The 14,692-nt window shown below is 46.1% G+C and overlaps 1 protein-coding gene across 1 annotated transcript in view; it reads left to right on the top strand.

The window, feature by feature from the left end:
* Positions 1–10,347, top strand: part of MVK (mevalonate kinase) — a 28,913-nt gene extending 18,566 nt beyond the window's left edge. Inside the window, exon 10 of the mRNA XM_035135752.2 lies at positions 9,538–10,347. Coding sequence (XP_034991643.2) covers positions 9,538–9,584 — 47 coding nt within the window. The 3' untranslated portion in view covers positions 9,585–10,347. The remainder of the gene's footprint in view (positions 1–9,537) is intronic.
* Positions 10,348–14,692: the final 4,345 nt, after the last annotated feature.

The following is a 14,692-nucleotide window of genomic DNA, read 5'->3' as shown; positions in this document are numbered from 1 at the left end:
ATTTTTCACATTATGAGCATCACGGAGAGAAGACGAATGATCTTCCACATTGCCTCTTAATGACCGGAGCAGCTCTGGGAGGAGGAGGAGGAGGGTGCCTGGTTGAGAGGCACCAACAAAGGTTAAGATCTTTTGGAAGGCAAAGAGCGTGTCTGGCTTTGGGGCTGGATTGTGCGGAGCCCTTTGGAGCAGAAAGACCTTGAACTGGCAGTGCAGTGGGAACAGCAGCCCCCGTTCTCCCTCTCACCAGAACTCTTGGACATCCCATGAATCGGAAGGTTGGGAGATCCAGGACAGAGAAAAGAAAGTCTTTCTGTTGGCGTAATGGTTAGAGTGTTGGACTAGGACCTGGGAGACCAGGGTTCAAATCCCTACTTGGCCATGAAGCTCACTGGGTGACCTTTGGGTGACATCCTATTCCCTTTTAAATTGTGTTGGAGTGGTGTTTATGGGTGGTTGCTTTTATTTTTATTTTGTACTTTATGGTTTTATATTCTGATTTCATCCTGTGAACCACCCTAAGATCTGTGGGTATAGATAGGTAAATAAGTTGTTGTTATTGTTATTATTGTTGTTGTTGTTGTTGCATGGGGCCTGGGACTGCCTCTCAACCTTGCAGGGTTGTTTTGAGCAGTGTTTCTCAACCTTTTTTGGGCCAAGGCACACTTGTTCCATGGAAAAAACCACGAGGCACACCACCATTAAAAAAGTTAAAAAATTTAACTCTGTGCCGCCCTATATTGACTATATAATTATGACTGTAAGAAACACTTGCCAATTGCTGTGTTGGTTGCAATCTCCTGTAATAAGGCTTCACAAGCCGCTGATTTCTCTGCCAGCACAATCCTTTGCTCAGCAAGTTTCAGGTTGAGCTCATCCAGCCAGCTTTTTTAAGTTTGTCTAAATTTTAGTTTAGTTTGTCTAAATTTTGCCGCGACGTGCGGCGACGAGAAGGGCGATTTGCATTGTCACGTGCCTGGCGGCCGCCAATAATCGACACTAACCCACCGGAAAGGAAGCCGGCCGGGTCACGACACGGGCGCTCGCCCCGCGTCGTGACCCGGCCGGCTTCCTTTCCGGCGGGTCAGTGTTGTTTATTGGCGGCCGCCAGGCACATGACAATGCAAATCACCCTTCTCGTCGCCGCACGTCGCGGCACACCAGCCAGCGTCTCGCGGCACACTAGTGTGCCGCGGAACAGCGGTTGAGAAACGCTGGTTTTGAGGACCGGCCTGCCTCCCAGCATGTCTGGTGGTCTCCCGGCCTGGCTGGCTGTTGCGGTGTCGGCGGCGGTGTCGGCGGGGCCCGGCCTGCCTGTGGCGGAGGCGGTGGTGACTTCAGGGTCCGGGCCACCTCTCCCCACAACGGCGGCGGGGACACCACCGGCTGCGGGGCCTGGCCTGCCTCTCCTGCCGTTGGCAGCGGCGGCATTGGCTGCAGCTGCGGGAGGTGGGTGGTGAGGTGTGGCGAGGCCTGGCCTGCCTCCCTCCCTCTTCCCCAGGCAGCTATGGATCTGGCGAGGTAGGAGGGGGGGCGGGAGTAAAATGGAGGTGGTTAGGGATCCCGAGGTGGGAATTATTGGTGTGTGGGTGGGGTTTGAAGGTTAGTGGGGTAAGGTGGGGGATTAGTGGGGAGACGTTGGATGGAGTAAAGTTTTAGAGGGCGGGTGTGAAACGTAGGTAGCCATGGGTCCCTAGGTGGGTTTTTAAGGTGGGGGGGGGTTAGTGGTTATTTAGTAAAGTTGTAAAGTTATGTAGGTGGGGGAAGAGATGTTGTGTCTTAGGTTGATAGTCCTGCGTGGAGTGGAAGAGTTGTAGTTGTGTTGATGGTAGTGTCTCCCGGGGTGGGCTGGGTCTCGGGAAGGTAGAAATGTTTCCCAGACCAGCCTGGCTCCCTTAGAGACGGCTGTGGGTTTTTCGGGGTGTGGCGGTTGGGTCGGTGCGGAAGTGTCTGTGGGAACGGTGTTCCTGGGGAAGAGGCGACCGTGGTGGTGTCGGGGCCTGTCGGGTGGTGACCGTCAGAGGAAGTGGGTTTCCTCCCGAGGAGGCAGACATGTTGAGGTCGGGGTTGTTGGGCGGTGTGGAAGGGTCTGAGGGAGAGGGATTGTTCCCGAGGAGGAGGAGGAGGAGGTGCTGCTGTTGGGGTCTGTTGGGCGGTGAGGTAGCATGTGAGGGAGAGGCCTTGTTCCCGAGGAGGCGACCTTGGTGGTGTCAGGGCTGTCGGCCTTGCTCCCGAAGAGGGGGGCTGGCTGGCGTCGGGGTTGTCGGGTGGTGTGGCAGCGTGTGAGGGAGAGGCCTTGCTCCCGAGGAGGTGGGTGTAGCAGTGTGTGAGGGAATGGTCTTGTTCCCAAGGAGGCGACCGCGCTAGTGTCGGGTGTGTCCAATAATGTGGGCCTGGCCTACCCAGAGGGTTGGCGGATGGATGGTGGAGGCGGGGTCTGTGGGGGGTGGGCTAGTCTCCATGGGGAGGGAGGAGGTGGAGGAGGTGTGGGGATTATGCCACTGGAGGGCACTATTTTTGTTTGTGTAAAAACAGGTTTTTACCTGTGTAGGTATGAGATGTGAGCAATCTGAGGTTATACAAACACTCGGGTAGTGGCATGGACTCTTGTGTCCAAATTTCAGGACAATCGGTTAAGTGGTTTCGGAGAAAAGTGGAGCCCACAATTCCGCCGTTTTAACATTTTTATATATAAAAAGATTACACGTGTGTGTGTGTGTGTGTGTGTGTGTGTGTGTGCAGAAGGTCCCAGGTTCATCTTTGTTTGATGGCTGACAGGAAAACAGTGCAATATCTCATTGCACACCGACCGAACTGGGAGAGATGAGCTGATTCTGGTGTTCTTTGCAACCCTGCACCTGCCATGCTGTTTTCCTGCCTAACCTTGATAGGAAGTTTAAAATAAATAAAAAACCCTTCTTTGGCTTTCCTATGGAAATGGCAGGTGCAAGCAGAGATGGGGGATTTGAGATAAGAAGGCATCAGTGGCGACTGTGAGGGCGCTTGCTCCCCCGCCCTCTGCTGCCCAAGGCACAGATGGGGGGGTGGAGATATATATATATATATATATATATATATATATATATATATATATATATATATATATATAATCAATGTCTGCAGTAGCTTCTTTCTGCTCTGATGAATAGATTCTAAAGAGGCAGTGACATTATTTGAGATAAGAGAGGAGAGAAAAAGGGTCAGTGATAGAAAATGTCAGAGCGCAGAGATGAAACGCGGTGGCAAGATGGGGGGGGCAACCGGGACCACGTGGGTGGAGTGGGGAGGGAGGGAGGGTGGGTGTGTTGGGCCTTGGGCTCCCTATCCCTTCAGGGAGATGTGTGTCTGCGCGCGCACACACACACACACACACATCCTTGTGGGGGAGAGAAGAGAAGGAGGGAGAAAGAGTTTGAAAACTGTTTGAAATTCTAATATATGTAGTTGGGGGAAATCAAGTCACCATACTGAAGCCCCCACTCCAAATGAATCCCCTCCCCCTCCAATTGTTCCTCAGGTTTAAGGCTTGTTTCTGTGTTGTTTGCTGTGCCCCCCAAATTGTTTGCAAATAATAACATGGAAATGAGTGCTAAACTTGTGTTACATTCCACTATATTTCTGAAAGTGACTTTTATGTTGTGCAAAAGCTCAAATCCAATTTGGAAATTGAAAGGAAAACATCGGGAAAATGGCTCTGTGGATGCAGCCTCTCTCTTCCAGCAAAAATAACTCCTACAGCATTTATTCAGGATGTTCTTTCTGGTTTTCAGAGCTAACAAACTAAACTTATACCAGTTGCTGGAAACCTCAGGAGGGAAGAGAGCTCTGGCGCTCAGGTCCTACTTGTGGGTTTTGCATGTAGGTGCCTCGGTTTCCCTGTGAGGACCGGAGACTGGCCATTTCTCTCCCCAACAAACTCACGCTGTTATAGGGTAAAATAAAAAAATTCCTTCAGTAGCACCTTAAAAGACCAACTAAGTTTTTATTTTGGTATAAGCTTTCTTGTGCATGCACACTTCATCAGATACACTGAAACAGAATCCACCAAACCCTTATGTATATACAGAGGGTGGGGGGTGGGGGTGATGGGAATGGGTGATGGGTATATTATAGGGTATAATGCTACGCACACACCTGCGAGGATGGCCCCGTTTGATCAAGTCCGTGGCCAATCTCGACCTGCTTTGGCATGGCAGCTCTGCCCCCTGTCCCTGCTCTGGGTCCTACATGGTAGATTGAGGTGAGAGGGCAGTTCACAGGATGGCAGGAGAGACGGAGCTGTGCCAAGGATGGAGGGGCACCCGAGAGAGCAGTGCCGCTGGACATGACTGCAAGCGAGCGGCAAGGCTGAGGAAAAGCAGACACGGGATCTCTCAACTCTCCCGACTGCAATCCCTTGAAAATGGAAGGTCACAATTCCTCTTGCCATTAATCACCCTCAGCAACCAAGGAGCGTTCTCCTGAACTCCTTCTCTTCAACGGCTCTAGTCACACCACCTCCCTCCCTGGCAGCACCATCCCAGAACGGTAGCATTTGGACTACTGTGTGCAGTTCTGGTCACCTCACCTCAGGGAGGATACTGTAGTTGGAAAAGGTTCAGAAAGGGGCATCCAAAATGATTAAGAGGGTGGAGCGACTCCCCTATGAGGAAATAGCATTTGGGACTTTTTAGTTTAGAGAAAAGGCAAGGAACAGGAGACATAACAGAAGATTTATTATTTTATTTTTTAAAAAATTTATTTCCTTAAATTCCACAAAAAATTCCAGTGCTTATACATGAGAGAAGTTTATGGCTAGAGTAAAGTGATTCTCTCAAAATGGTTGAACTTGTGGACATCCAATGAAGCTGAACATTGGAAGATTTAGGACAGAGAAAAGAAAGTCCTTCTCCAAGCAGCACATAGTTAAACTACGGAACTCCCTCCCACAGTGAGGGCCACCAAAGTGAGCATGCTAAGCCTTGTCTTTAAAAACTTGGCAGGTGGGACGTAAAAAGTTGTTGGGACAGCTTCATTGCTTCCTTTCTGTTCTGGACTTCTTGCCCTGCTCCTGAACCCCTGGACGAGGACTCCTGAGCCTTGTGCCTGTATCATTATGGGCCTGAGTAAAGAATTCTCTCTTACTTACAAGTAGGAGCCTCTGCTTGAGTGCTTTGGAGCGGAAGCCAGGACCGTTTCATTGGTTTAGAAGGAGTCATCTTGCCAAACTTCTGCCTGCCTGCCTGATGCAGGGGATGCAACGACATGTTCCTGGGCAGCCTCCGGTTTGCCAAGGACTTATTCATATGCCCACCTCTATCAATATGCCCGCCAGCTTTCACCGATTTTGGTCATGGTTAGTCTTTTAGGTGCCACAAGACTCTTGGTTGCTTTTTATAGAATCATAGAGTTGGAAGAGACCACAAGGGCCATCCAGTCCAACCCCCTGCCAAGCAGGAAACACCATCAAAGCATTCCTGACAGATGGCTGTCAAGCCTCCGTTTAAAGACCTCCAAAGGAGACTCCACCACACTCCTTGGCAGCTAATTCCACTGTTGAACAGCTCTTACTGTCAGAAAGTTCTTCCTAATGTTTAGGTGGAATCTTCTTTCTTGTAGTTTGAATCCATTGCTCCGTGTCCGCTTCTCTGGAGCAGCAGAAAACAACCTTTCACCCTCTTCTATATGACATCCTTTTATATATTTGAACATGGCTATCATATCACCCCTTAACCTTCTCTTCTCTAGGCTTGTCAGTATCCTTCTTGAACTGTGGTGCCCAGAACTGGACACAGTACTCCAGGTGAGGTCTGACCAGAGCGGAATACAGTGGTACTATTACTTCCCTTGATCTAGATGCTATACTCCTATTGATGCAGCCCAGAATTGCATTGGCTTTTTTAGCTGCTGCATCACACTGTTGACTCATGTCAAGTTTGTGGTCCACCAAGACTCCTAGATCCTTTTCACGTGTACTGCTCCCAAGCCAGGTGTCACCCATCCTGTATTTGTGCTTTTCAATTTTTTTGCCCAAGTGTAGTACCTTACATTTCTCCCTGTTAAAATTAATCTTGTTTGCTTTGGCCCAGTTGTCTAATCTGTTAAGTTCATTTTGAAGTGTGATCCTGTCCTCTGGGGTATTAGCCACCCCTCCCCATTTGGTGTCATCTGCAAACTTGCTCAGGATGCCCTCAAGCCCATCATCCAAGTCATTGATAAAGATGTTGAATAAGATTGGGCCCAAGACAGAACCCTGTGGCACCCCACTAGTCACTACTCTCCAGGATGAGGAGGAGCCATTGATGAGCACCCTTTGGGTTCGGTCAGTAAGACAGTTACAAATCCACTGAATGGCACCTTGTCAAAGGCCTTGCTGAAATTGCCCCAACAGACTTAACTTGGCTTCTCTAATGTGCCATACTAATTTCATGGAGAAAAGAACTGACGTTTCTGTGCCAGAGAAGCAGATAGAGCTAGGAATGCAAGAGCTGCTTTGCAGGATCTGGCTAAAATCTACCCACCATCATTCAGCTGCCATCAGGATGTCCTGGGCAGCTGTCATGAAGGGGCAGCTAGTCCACATCTACCACTCTCAGTTATACAAGAAAGGAGATTCCAACTAAATATTAGGAAGGATTTTCTGACAGTAAGAGCTGCTTGGCAGTGGAACGGACTCTTTGGAAGGTGATGGAGTCTCCTTCATTTGTGGTTGGAAGGCCATATAGCCATGATTCCTACATTTCAGGGGGTGGACTAGAGGACCCTTTGGGTGCCCTTTCAATTCTACAATTATATGATTATTCTAGTCTACTGCCTTTGCACACAACAGTTCCACTTTGCTAGCACAGCAGCTGGATGCCAGTGGTCCTCTGTGAATCTTTATTACCACTAGGCTCTATTTCCACATCCTTTCCACTTGAGGGGAGTGAGAACTGTGAACGGCTACACACTCATTGAAAGATTTAAGGCGTGAAATCCTTCTCTCCCCCCCCCCCAACCTCATGGCACAGTGAAGGTTTTGAAAGTTAAGTATTACTGTCGGGCTTTGTTGTTGCCTAACTGCGACAGACAAATTGAGAACTAGTTGTCAAAATGTCAGAGCACAACAAATCAACATTCAAAATGAGTCTCGGTGCAATGTGGTGTATAATTAAAAAAAAACCTTCTTAGAAATTTCAGCAAGCGTTGGCTTGGCTTTATATTTGTCTGTGTGATTAATAAAGGCAGCTAATTTTCAGACTTTAAAAACAGCTAGAAAATAGCTCCTAATTACATATTAGGCCCCTAACGTCCCCCGCTGAGCTCGGCTGGTATTGGTGGGCCACGGATTTTGGCAGGGGTTTAATTACATTCTGAGCTTCATCTAATTTTAGTTAAATGTAATGTAATCAGCAGCAGATGTCTTGAAATAAAATATGAATTATGAATATGAGGAGATTTCTTTAAATAATTCTTTAAAAAATGATTTGCTGTTTAGTTCCCTGAAGCAGTGCAGCACTCATTAGGAAATAGGTATGAGGCTGCATTGGGGGGAAAAAGGGAGTTTGGGGAAAGAAAGGAAGTTTTGCTGGAGCAGCTTTCAAAGAGCAATCAGAATACTAGGAAAGCAAGACAAACCATCGTTTCAGGTGAAGGTATCAAATAGAGCTTAAGTGTATTTGCTCTACAAGGTCAGCTGGATTTTGAAACTGGATATTAGGGTTGGATTTCCCTTGCTGAAGTGTGAATGCTGATTCCTGCACTCCTTGCAGCATCCATCCAGAGAATTACTGACCCTTCCAAACGGCTTGGGGCGGAGGGGGGCTGCATCCCTCTGGGACCAGCTCCGTCCTTTTGACTCTTCAACACCCCTGGATTGGCTCTTGCAAAAGACACTTAAATTATGGTTTATATTACCCACATTGATGTGCTGACAAGCTTGCCCCCTTCCCAGAGCCAGAGGAGGGTTGAAACAGATGGAGCGGTGATAGGCTGCACAAAGACCTAGTCTCTGATGGCTTGGGGAAAGCCCTGGAGAGGAGGAGACTTAGATGGCTGTGGGGAGGCAGGGACTTTCAGTCTTGGCAAGTGATTCATGGGGCCAGACCTCCCAGGGCTAAGCTGCTGTGTTCGTTAGGCCTGACCAGAGCCGTCTTCCCCATTGGTCTTAGTGGTTTGTTGTGCCAGGGTGCCGGCCTCTCAGGGGCGCCCTAGCGAGTGGGGGAGCTGCACAGCTTTGCCGGCAGCCTCTCCTTTCCCTGCACGCCTGCCAGCTGCACCCCGCCAACTATATGGCTGGCGTGCGTGCAGCTTCCTTCCCAAGCCTCCACAGGAGGAGAGTGATCCCTGCAGTGGCTTAGGATGGAAACTGAGCTTCCCTCCCAAGCCTCTGCATCTGCTAAACGGAGTTGCCATGGGGGGTGCCGGAGGGATCTTTGCACCACGGCGCTGGGTATGTTTAAGACGGCCCTGAGCCTGACACCAAGTCTGTGGAAATCCTGCTTTTGCTAATAAAGAGTTAACAACTTTGAACAGTGTGATTTACTGCCAGCTTGCTCTGTGACACCACCACACACACACACACACACACACACACACACACACACACACACACACAATTTTGGTGTAGGAGAGGCCGTGAAAGTAAGCCTATGGAAGATGGTGTTACTCAGACTAAAATGGTGGCTGACCAATCATGTGTGTCTTTAGTAGGATTGGTGCTGAGTACGGGGGTGGAGTACTGGGTTGACTGTGCAATCTAGACTGTGGGGATCTGGTTTAGAAGGCCTTTTCTGCCTTGAAGCTCACCTTTGGTAAATCATGGCCCCCACCACCTAGCCTACCTCACAGGCTTGTTGTGAAGATAAAATAGAATAATCTCCATGGATGCTATCAGAACTGCTCAGAGGAAAGCTGTTTGATTCCTCTTCCCGCCAATTTCCTTTTCCTTTTTCTTTTGTGCCATATATTTATTTATTTCATCATATTTATATACCGGTACCACTTGATTATAAAAAGCCTCAAAGCAGTTTGCCAAAATAAATTTTAAAAGATCCTGAAGGCGCCAGGAACCATCATTTTGTAAGCTACTCAAGGAGTGATTTTAGACTAAAAGCAGGATAAACGTATTTGAAATCAGGGTGGCGATGCATCTCCATGTTCATGCTAAACCATGGCTCACAGTGATGCACAAGTGCAGGTGAAATATGGTGCAGCTCTTACTCACTTCTGTTTTCATGGCATCACAACCATTGTCAGAGGAGTGTAAGGCCGAAAGAAGGCATGCTTATCTTGCCAAGCCTGTGATCTTCCTGGCAGAGGGGGATTTGAATTTGGGTTTCCCAGCACCAAACCCAGCGCTCTGTTTGCTGCCTCACTGGGCCATTGGGCAGCTGCTTGCCCTCCAGGTGTTAGACTACAACTGCCATCATCGCTGACCAATGACCTAGCTGGCTGAGAACTGGAGGCCATGGCAGCCTATCCACCCTTGCTTTAGAGAGAGTCATTTTTGTGTGTGCTTTATTATGTCACAAGGATACCTGCCTCTGGGAATTTGAGAAAAATTGCCTTGCATTTCAGTGCCAAACCTGCTTAATGTCCACATTGCAAAACAAGACGCAAAATGAACGTTGTGCAAAGGATGCCCTGCTCCTCACTCTGTGGACCTTTTGGATGATCTCTTCATCTTGATACCCGGTAAAGAAAATCCTGTGAAGAAAATATGAAGGTGGTATAAAGTATTAAGATTATTGGTATGTATAGTTATTGAGTTTAACAAATAATTTAAAAAATCAACCCCATAAAGAACTTCAGCTCTTTATGAATTTTGTGATGCAATTCTGCAACCAAAAAAATTCAAATATTATGGGAAAGTTTAGCACACCAAGCAAATATAGTGAATAAAACATATAAAAATATGTCATGTAAGGTGAGATTACTTGCAAAATGTGTGTAGTAGGCAAAAGGCCCATGAAAGCTTATACGAAAATACTGATGGATTGTTGTGAGGACTTTTTTTAAAACTGCAGACTGATGCAGAAATGTAAACCAGCCCCTGTGATCATAATCAGAGGCCCTTCTCCATGTGCCTCCTCCATGTGAAGCCCGGAGAGTGGCAACATGGGAACGGGGCCTTTTCAGTTGTGGCTCCCCATTTGTGGAATGCTCTCCCCAGGGAGACTCGCATGGCGGCTCTCATTACATCTTTTTAGCTGCCAGACAAAAACATTTCCTCTCTTCCAGGCCTTTGGCTTCTGATTATCTGTGGTTTCTTTTAGTAGGTGGGATGTTTTAATCCTACCTTTTAAAAATAGGAATGTGCTTTAGATTTTTTCCTCTGTTTTGTTTTACTGTTTTTAATGTGAATGTTATCCGATTGTTATTGTAAGTCACTTTGAGTTTCCTTTTTTTTAAAGTGACCAATAAGTTTAATAAAAATAATAACAAATTTTAAAAATAGTTTGTTTAATTTGAGCCAGGGTGGTGTAGTGGTTAAAGTGTCGGACTAGGACCTGAGAGACCAGAGTTCAAATCTGTGCTCTGCTATGAAGCTCACTTGGTGTGACCTCTGGCCAATCACAGCCTCTTAGCCTGGCCTACCTCACAGGGTTGATGTGGGAATTAAATGCATAAGGGAAGAACAATGCATCCCACCTTGAGCTCATTTGAGAAGAAGTTGGGATATAGATAGATATAAATAGATGCAGTTGATGGGGGTGCAATGAAAGCTGAGAGAAATGTGCCGATCTGCCCCTTCCTCGCCCTTTGCCACCCACCCCCCGCAGCTTCCGCCGGGCTGCCTCTCTAGCCAAGGACAGCCCCCCCCCCGGCTTCTCTTCCTCTTCCACCCTCCTGACACTTTGGTATATTTTAATCGGGTTTCGCCTGGATCCTCCCCCCCCCCCCGCAGCCACAGAGACACGCTTCCCTGCCTGGGTTAGCAGCCCTCGCTGTTCAATTCATCAAGGGAGTGACAGCTAAAATTCATTTGAAGATGAAGAAAGTGCAGCCTAATCCTTTCTGGGAGACATTGATAGACTAGCAACCAAGGAAGAATTGCAGAGCAGTAATGAAATTAGGCTAAAACTGCTGGCGGATAGCAGATAATTGCCCTTGTCTGTCACTAGGAATAACATCTCCCAAAATCCAACACAATGATTGGGGAAACTTGGAGGAATTGTATTTATTTATTTTATCCCCCCCTTCTACCACCTTCCTTTTCTAGAAGAGACTCCCACCCCACCCCACCAAACCCCCGGCTGCCACAATTGGGATTAGCTGCTGTGCTGGATTCTCAGCTGCACAAAGATCACTCTCCCTGACATTTCTGATCCTATCAAACAGAAGGAATTGGCGCTTAGATAGGAATCTAACAAATCACAAGGTGAACAGAGAAGGTTAGTACAATTGTGTTCCATCCTCCCTCCCCCCGCTCTGCTTGTTAATGGGTTTAAACGAAGGGAGGGTTATGCCCCAAGTCCACATGCCCCCCCATAATCCAACTCCATGTGTCCCTGCCAGAGCAGCCATCTAGATGGCAGCTGCAGCCTGGGCAATAGGTTGGCGCAGCCTGCCACAAACTGCCATTTCATACACGCAAGGAAGGCTGTCGGTTCCTGAGCAAGCGAAGAATGGTTGTGGGCCTTTGTTGCTGCTGCTGCTGAGATTAACGCTGCTCATATAGACTGCTCCTGCTCCAACACCGTTGCATAAGAAACTTGGCTGGCAGGGGCTGTTGTCCAGGGTGACATATCTCTGACGTCCTCCTCACTTGTCAGGGGTGACTGACAATGCGTACGTATTTGCAATGTAAATGCAATGTGCATTTGCCCAGGTAAGGCTGCAGTCACAACATGAGGATGCGACAAGGGTGCCACTCTGCCTAGTCAGCTGTCCTGACTAAGCCTCTAAGCAAAACAACACCTGGCTTTTTCATATACTATATTGAAGGCTAGGGTGGCCAAGTCGGAGGCATCCCAGACCATCAACTTTCAGCGCCCAAATTGAGACTTGGGGGCAGACCCTGGCAGGGTTTCAGGAGTGCCCCCTGGCAATTCTTCCTCTGCGCTCGCTCCCTCCCACCACTCAGCCCTGGAGACAGAGGTTAATTGGGAAAGGGGAGGAGGGCAGACCCCTACCCCAAGAGTCTTTTGATTTTTGTAACTTAAATTTAACTTTTAAAGTACAGTAAGTCCATCATGTGACATATCATATTAAAGCCCATGAAGTTCTGAAGAGATTGGTGTTTTTAGTTTTGACATATCTTGATTCTGGGCTGAGCTTTTAAGGTTTTTGTGTAGTCTGGCAAGACCAAATATTTGGCGCCCCACAGGATTCCACCACCCGAGGCAGCTGCTTCCGTCTGCCTGGGGGCAGGTGGCCCCTGTGGACACCCCTTGCGCTCCAGCCTCTCTGTGCTGAGCAGATGCAAGGAGGTTCCCTCCAACCCCTCGGAGAGGTGAGGGGTCTGGCAGGGAGTCACTGCGAGTGCCAGGATTGCTTCTCCAGCCCCAGGACCAGATGGATTATCAGCAAAATATTATAAAGTTTTAAACGGACAGCTGATACCGATTTTAGAAGAAGTGATGAATGATATTCTTGCAGGAGGAAAGATCCCAAATACATGGAAGGAAGCGTATATTACATTGATTCCAAAACCAGGAGCGGATGGATTAGAAGTCAGAAATTATAGACCAATTTCTTTATTGAACAACGATTATAAGCTGTTTGCAGACATTATGTCCAAGAGATTGAAAGAAGTTTTGAAGGAAATGATATATAAGGATCAAGCTGGTTTTCTTCCTGGTAGACAGTTAAAGGACAACGTCAGACATATAATAGATGTAATAGAATATCTGGAAACCAAGATAGATAAGCCAGCAGTATTAATGTTTGTGGATGCAGAGAAAGCATTTGACAATATATCTTGGCAGTTTATGAAGAAAAATCTGGAATCAATGGTTGGCAAAGATTCTTTTTTGAATGGGATTGAGGCAATATATTCAGAACAAAAAGCAAGATTGATAATTAATAACACATTAACGGAATATTTTGACATCACAAAAGGAACTAGACAGGGGTGTCCCTTATCCCCTTTATTATTCATCATGGTCCTGGAAGTACTATTGAATAGATTAAGAGATCTTCCAACTATTAGAGGAATTAAAGTAGGTGCAAAGCAATTTAAAGTGAAAGCCTTCGCGGATGATTTGGTCTTAACTCTAGAAAATCCTAATGAAAGTGTTGCAGCGGCTATAGAAGAAATTGAGAAATTTGGACAATTAGCAGGATTTAAATTAAATAGACAGAAAACAAAGGTGATGGCAATGAATATGACGAAAGAGGAAAAGCAAGAGTTACATCTAAAATATGGGTTTGATGTGGCAAAAAAAGTAAAATACCTTGGAATATGGATGACAGCAAAGAACATTAATTTATATAGTGATAATTATGAACCAGTATGGAGAGAAATAAAGAAAGACCTGGAAAGATGGACTAATATGAACATGTCATTCTTAGGAAGAATAGCAGCAATTAAGATGAATCTCTTACCTAAAATGTTATTCTTATTTCAAACTATACCTGTGGTGAAGGGTACAAGACAATTTCAAGAATGGCAAAAGATTTTGTCAAGATTTCTCTGGCAGGGGAAAAAACCTAGAATAAAACATAAAATCTTGGTAGACAGAAAAGAAAGAGGTGGTTTCTCCCTGCCAGACTTAAGACTTTATTATGAAGCGTCTTGTATGTGTTGGATTAAAGAGTGGATAACGTTGAAAAATACTGACCTGCTAGATTTGGAAGGTTTTAACAATAGATTTGGGTGGCATGCATATTTATGTTATGACAAAAAGAAGTCTCATACTGGGTTTACCAACCATGTGATAAGAAGATCTCTGTACGAGGTGTGGGAAAGAAATAAAATGCTGTTAGAGACCAAAAAACCATGGTGGGTTTCACCAGCAGAGGTATTAACAGTGAAGAAAGTAAATATGGAGGGGAGGTGGGCCACTTATGAGGAAATTTTGATAAGAACTGATAAAGGATGGAGACTTAAACCCTATGAAGAAATTAAAGGAGTTTTAACAGGATGGATTCAATACCATCAAATAAATGATGTTCTTAGGGAAGATAGGAAAATAGGTTTTGAGGATAAAAGGTCCAAATTCCAAATAGAAGTGCTAGAAGGCAAAACAAAGCTTCTGTCAAAAATGTATAATTTGTTATTAGAATGGTATACGAAGGATGAGTTGACAAAAGATGTGATGATCAAGTGGGCAAAAGATTTTGGGCACAATATTGATTATGACGCGTGGTTGAAATTATGGACTCAAACGTTGAGATTTACAGCATGTACTGCTTTGAAAGAAAATGTGTATAAGATGATGTACAGATGGTATTTAACACCAGTTAAATTAGCCAAAATGTATAGAATGAGTGACAAAACTTGCTGGAAATGTAAAGAGAGAGATGGTGAATTTTATCATATGTGGTGGACATGCGATAAGGTAAAAAGATTTTGGGAGATGTTATATAATGAGTTGAAAAAGATGTTTAGATATACTTTCCCAAAAAAACCCGAAGCATTTTTACTAGGAATAATGGGAGGAGAGATTAGAAAAGAAGATCAAGTATTGTTTATGTATGCGACAACCGCGGCTAGGACTTTGTTAGCCCAAAAATGGAAATTACAAGAAATTCCAACGATTGAGGAGTGGCAGATTAAAATGATGGA

This window comes from Zootoca vivipara, chromosome 13, assembly GCF_963506605.1.
Source record: "Zootoca vivipara chromosome 13, rZooViv1.1, whole genome shotgun sequence".
In the NCBI taxonomy this organism is placed as follows: Eukaryota; Metazoa; Chordata; class Lepidosauria; order Squamata; family Lacertidae; genus Zootoca; species Zootoca vivipara.
The sequence above is the reverse complement of the archived record's forward strand: the minus strand, read 5'-3'. Positions and strand labels throughout refer to the sequence as shown.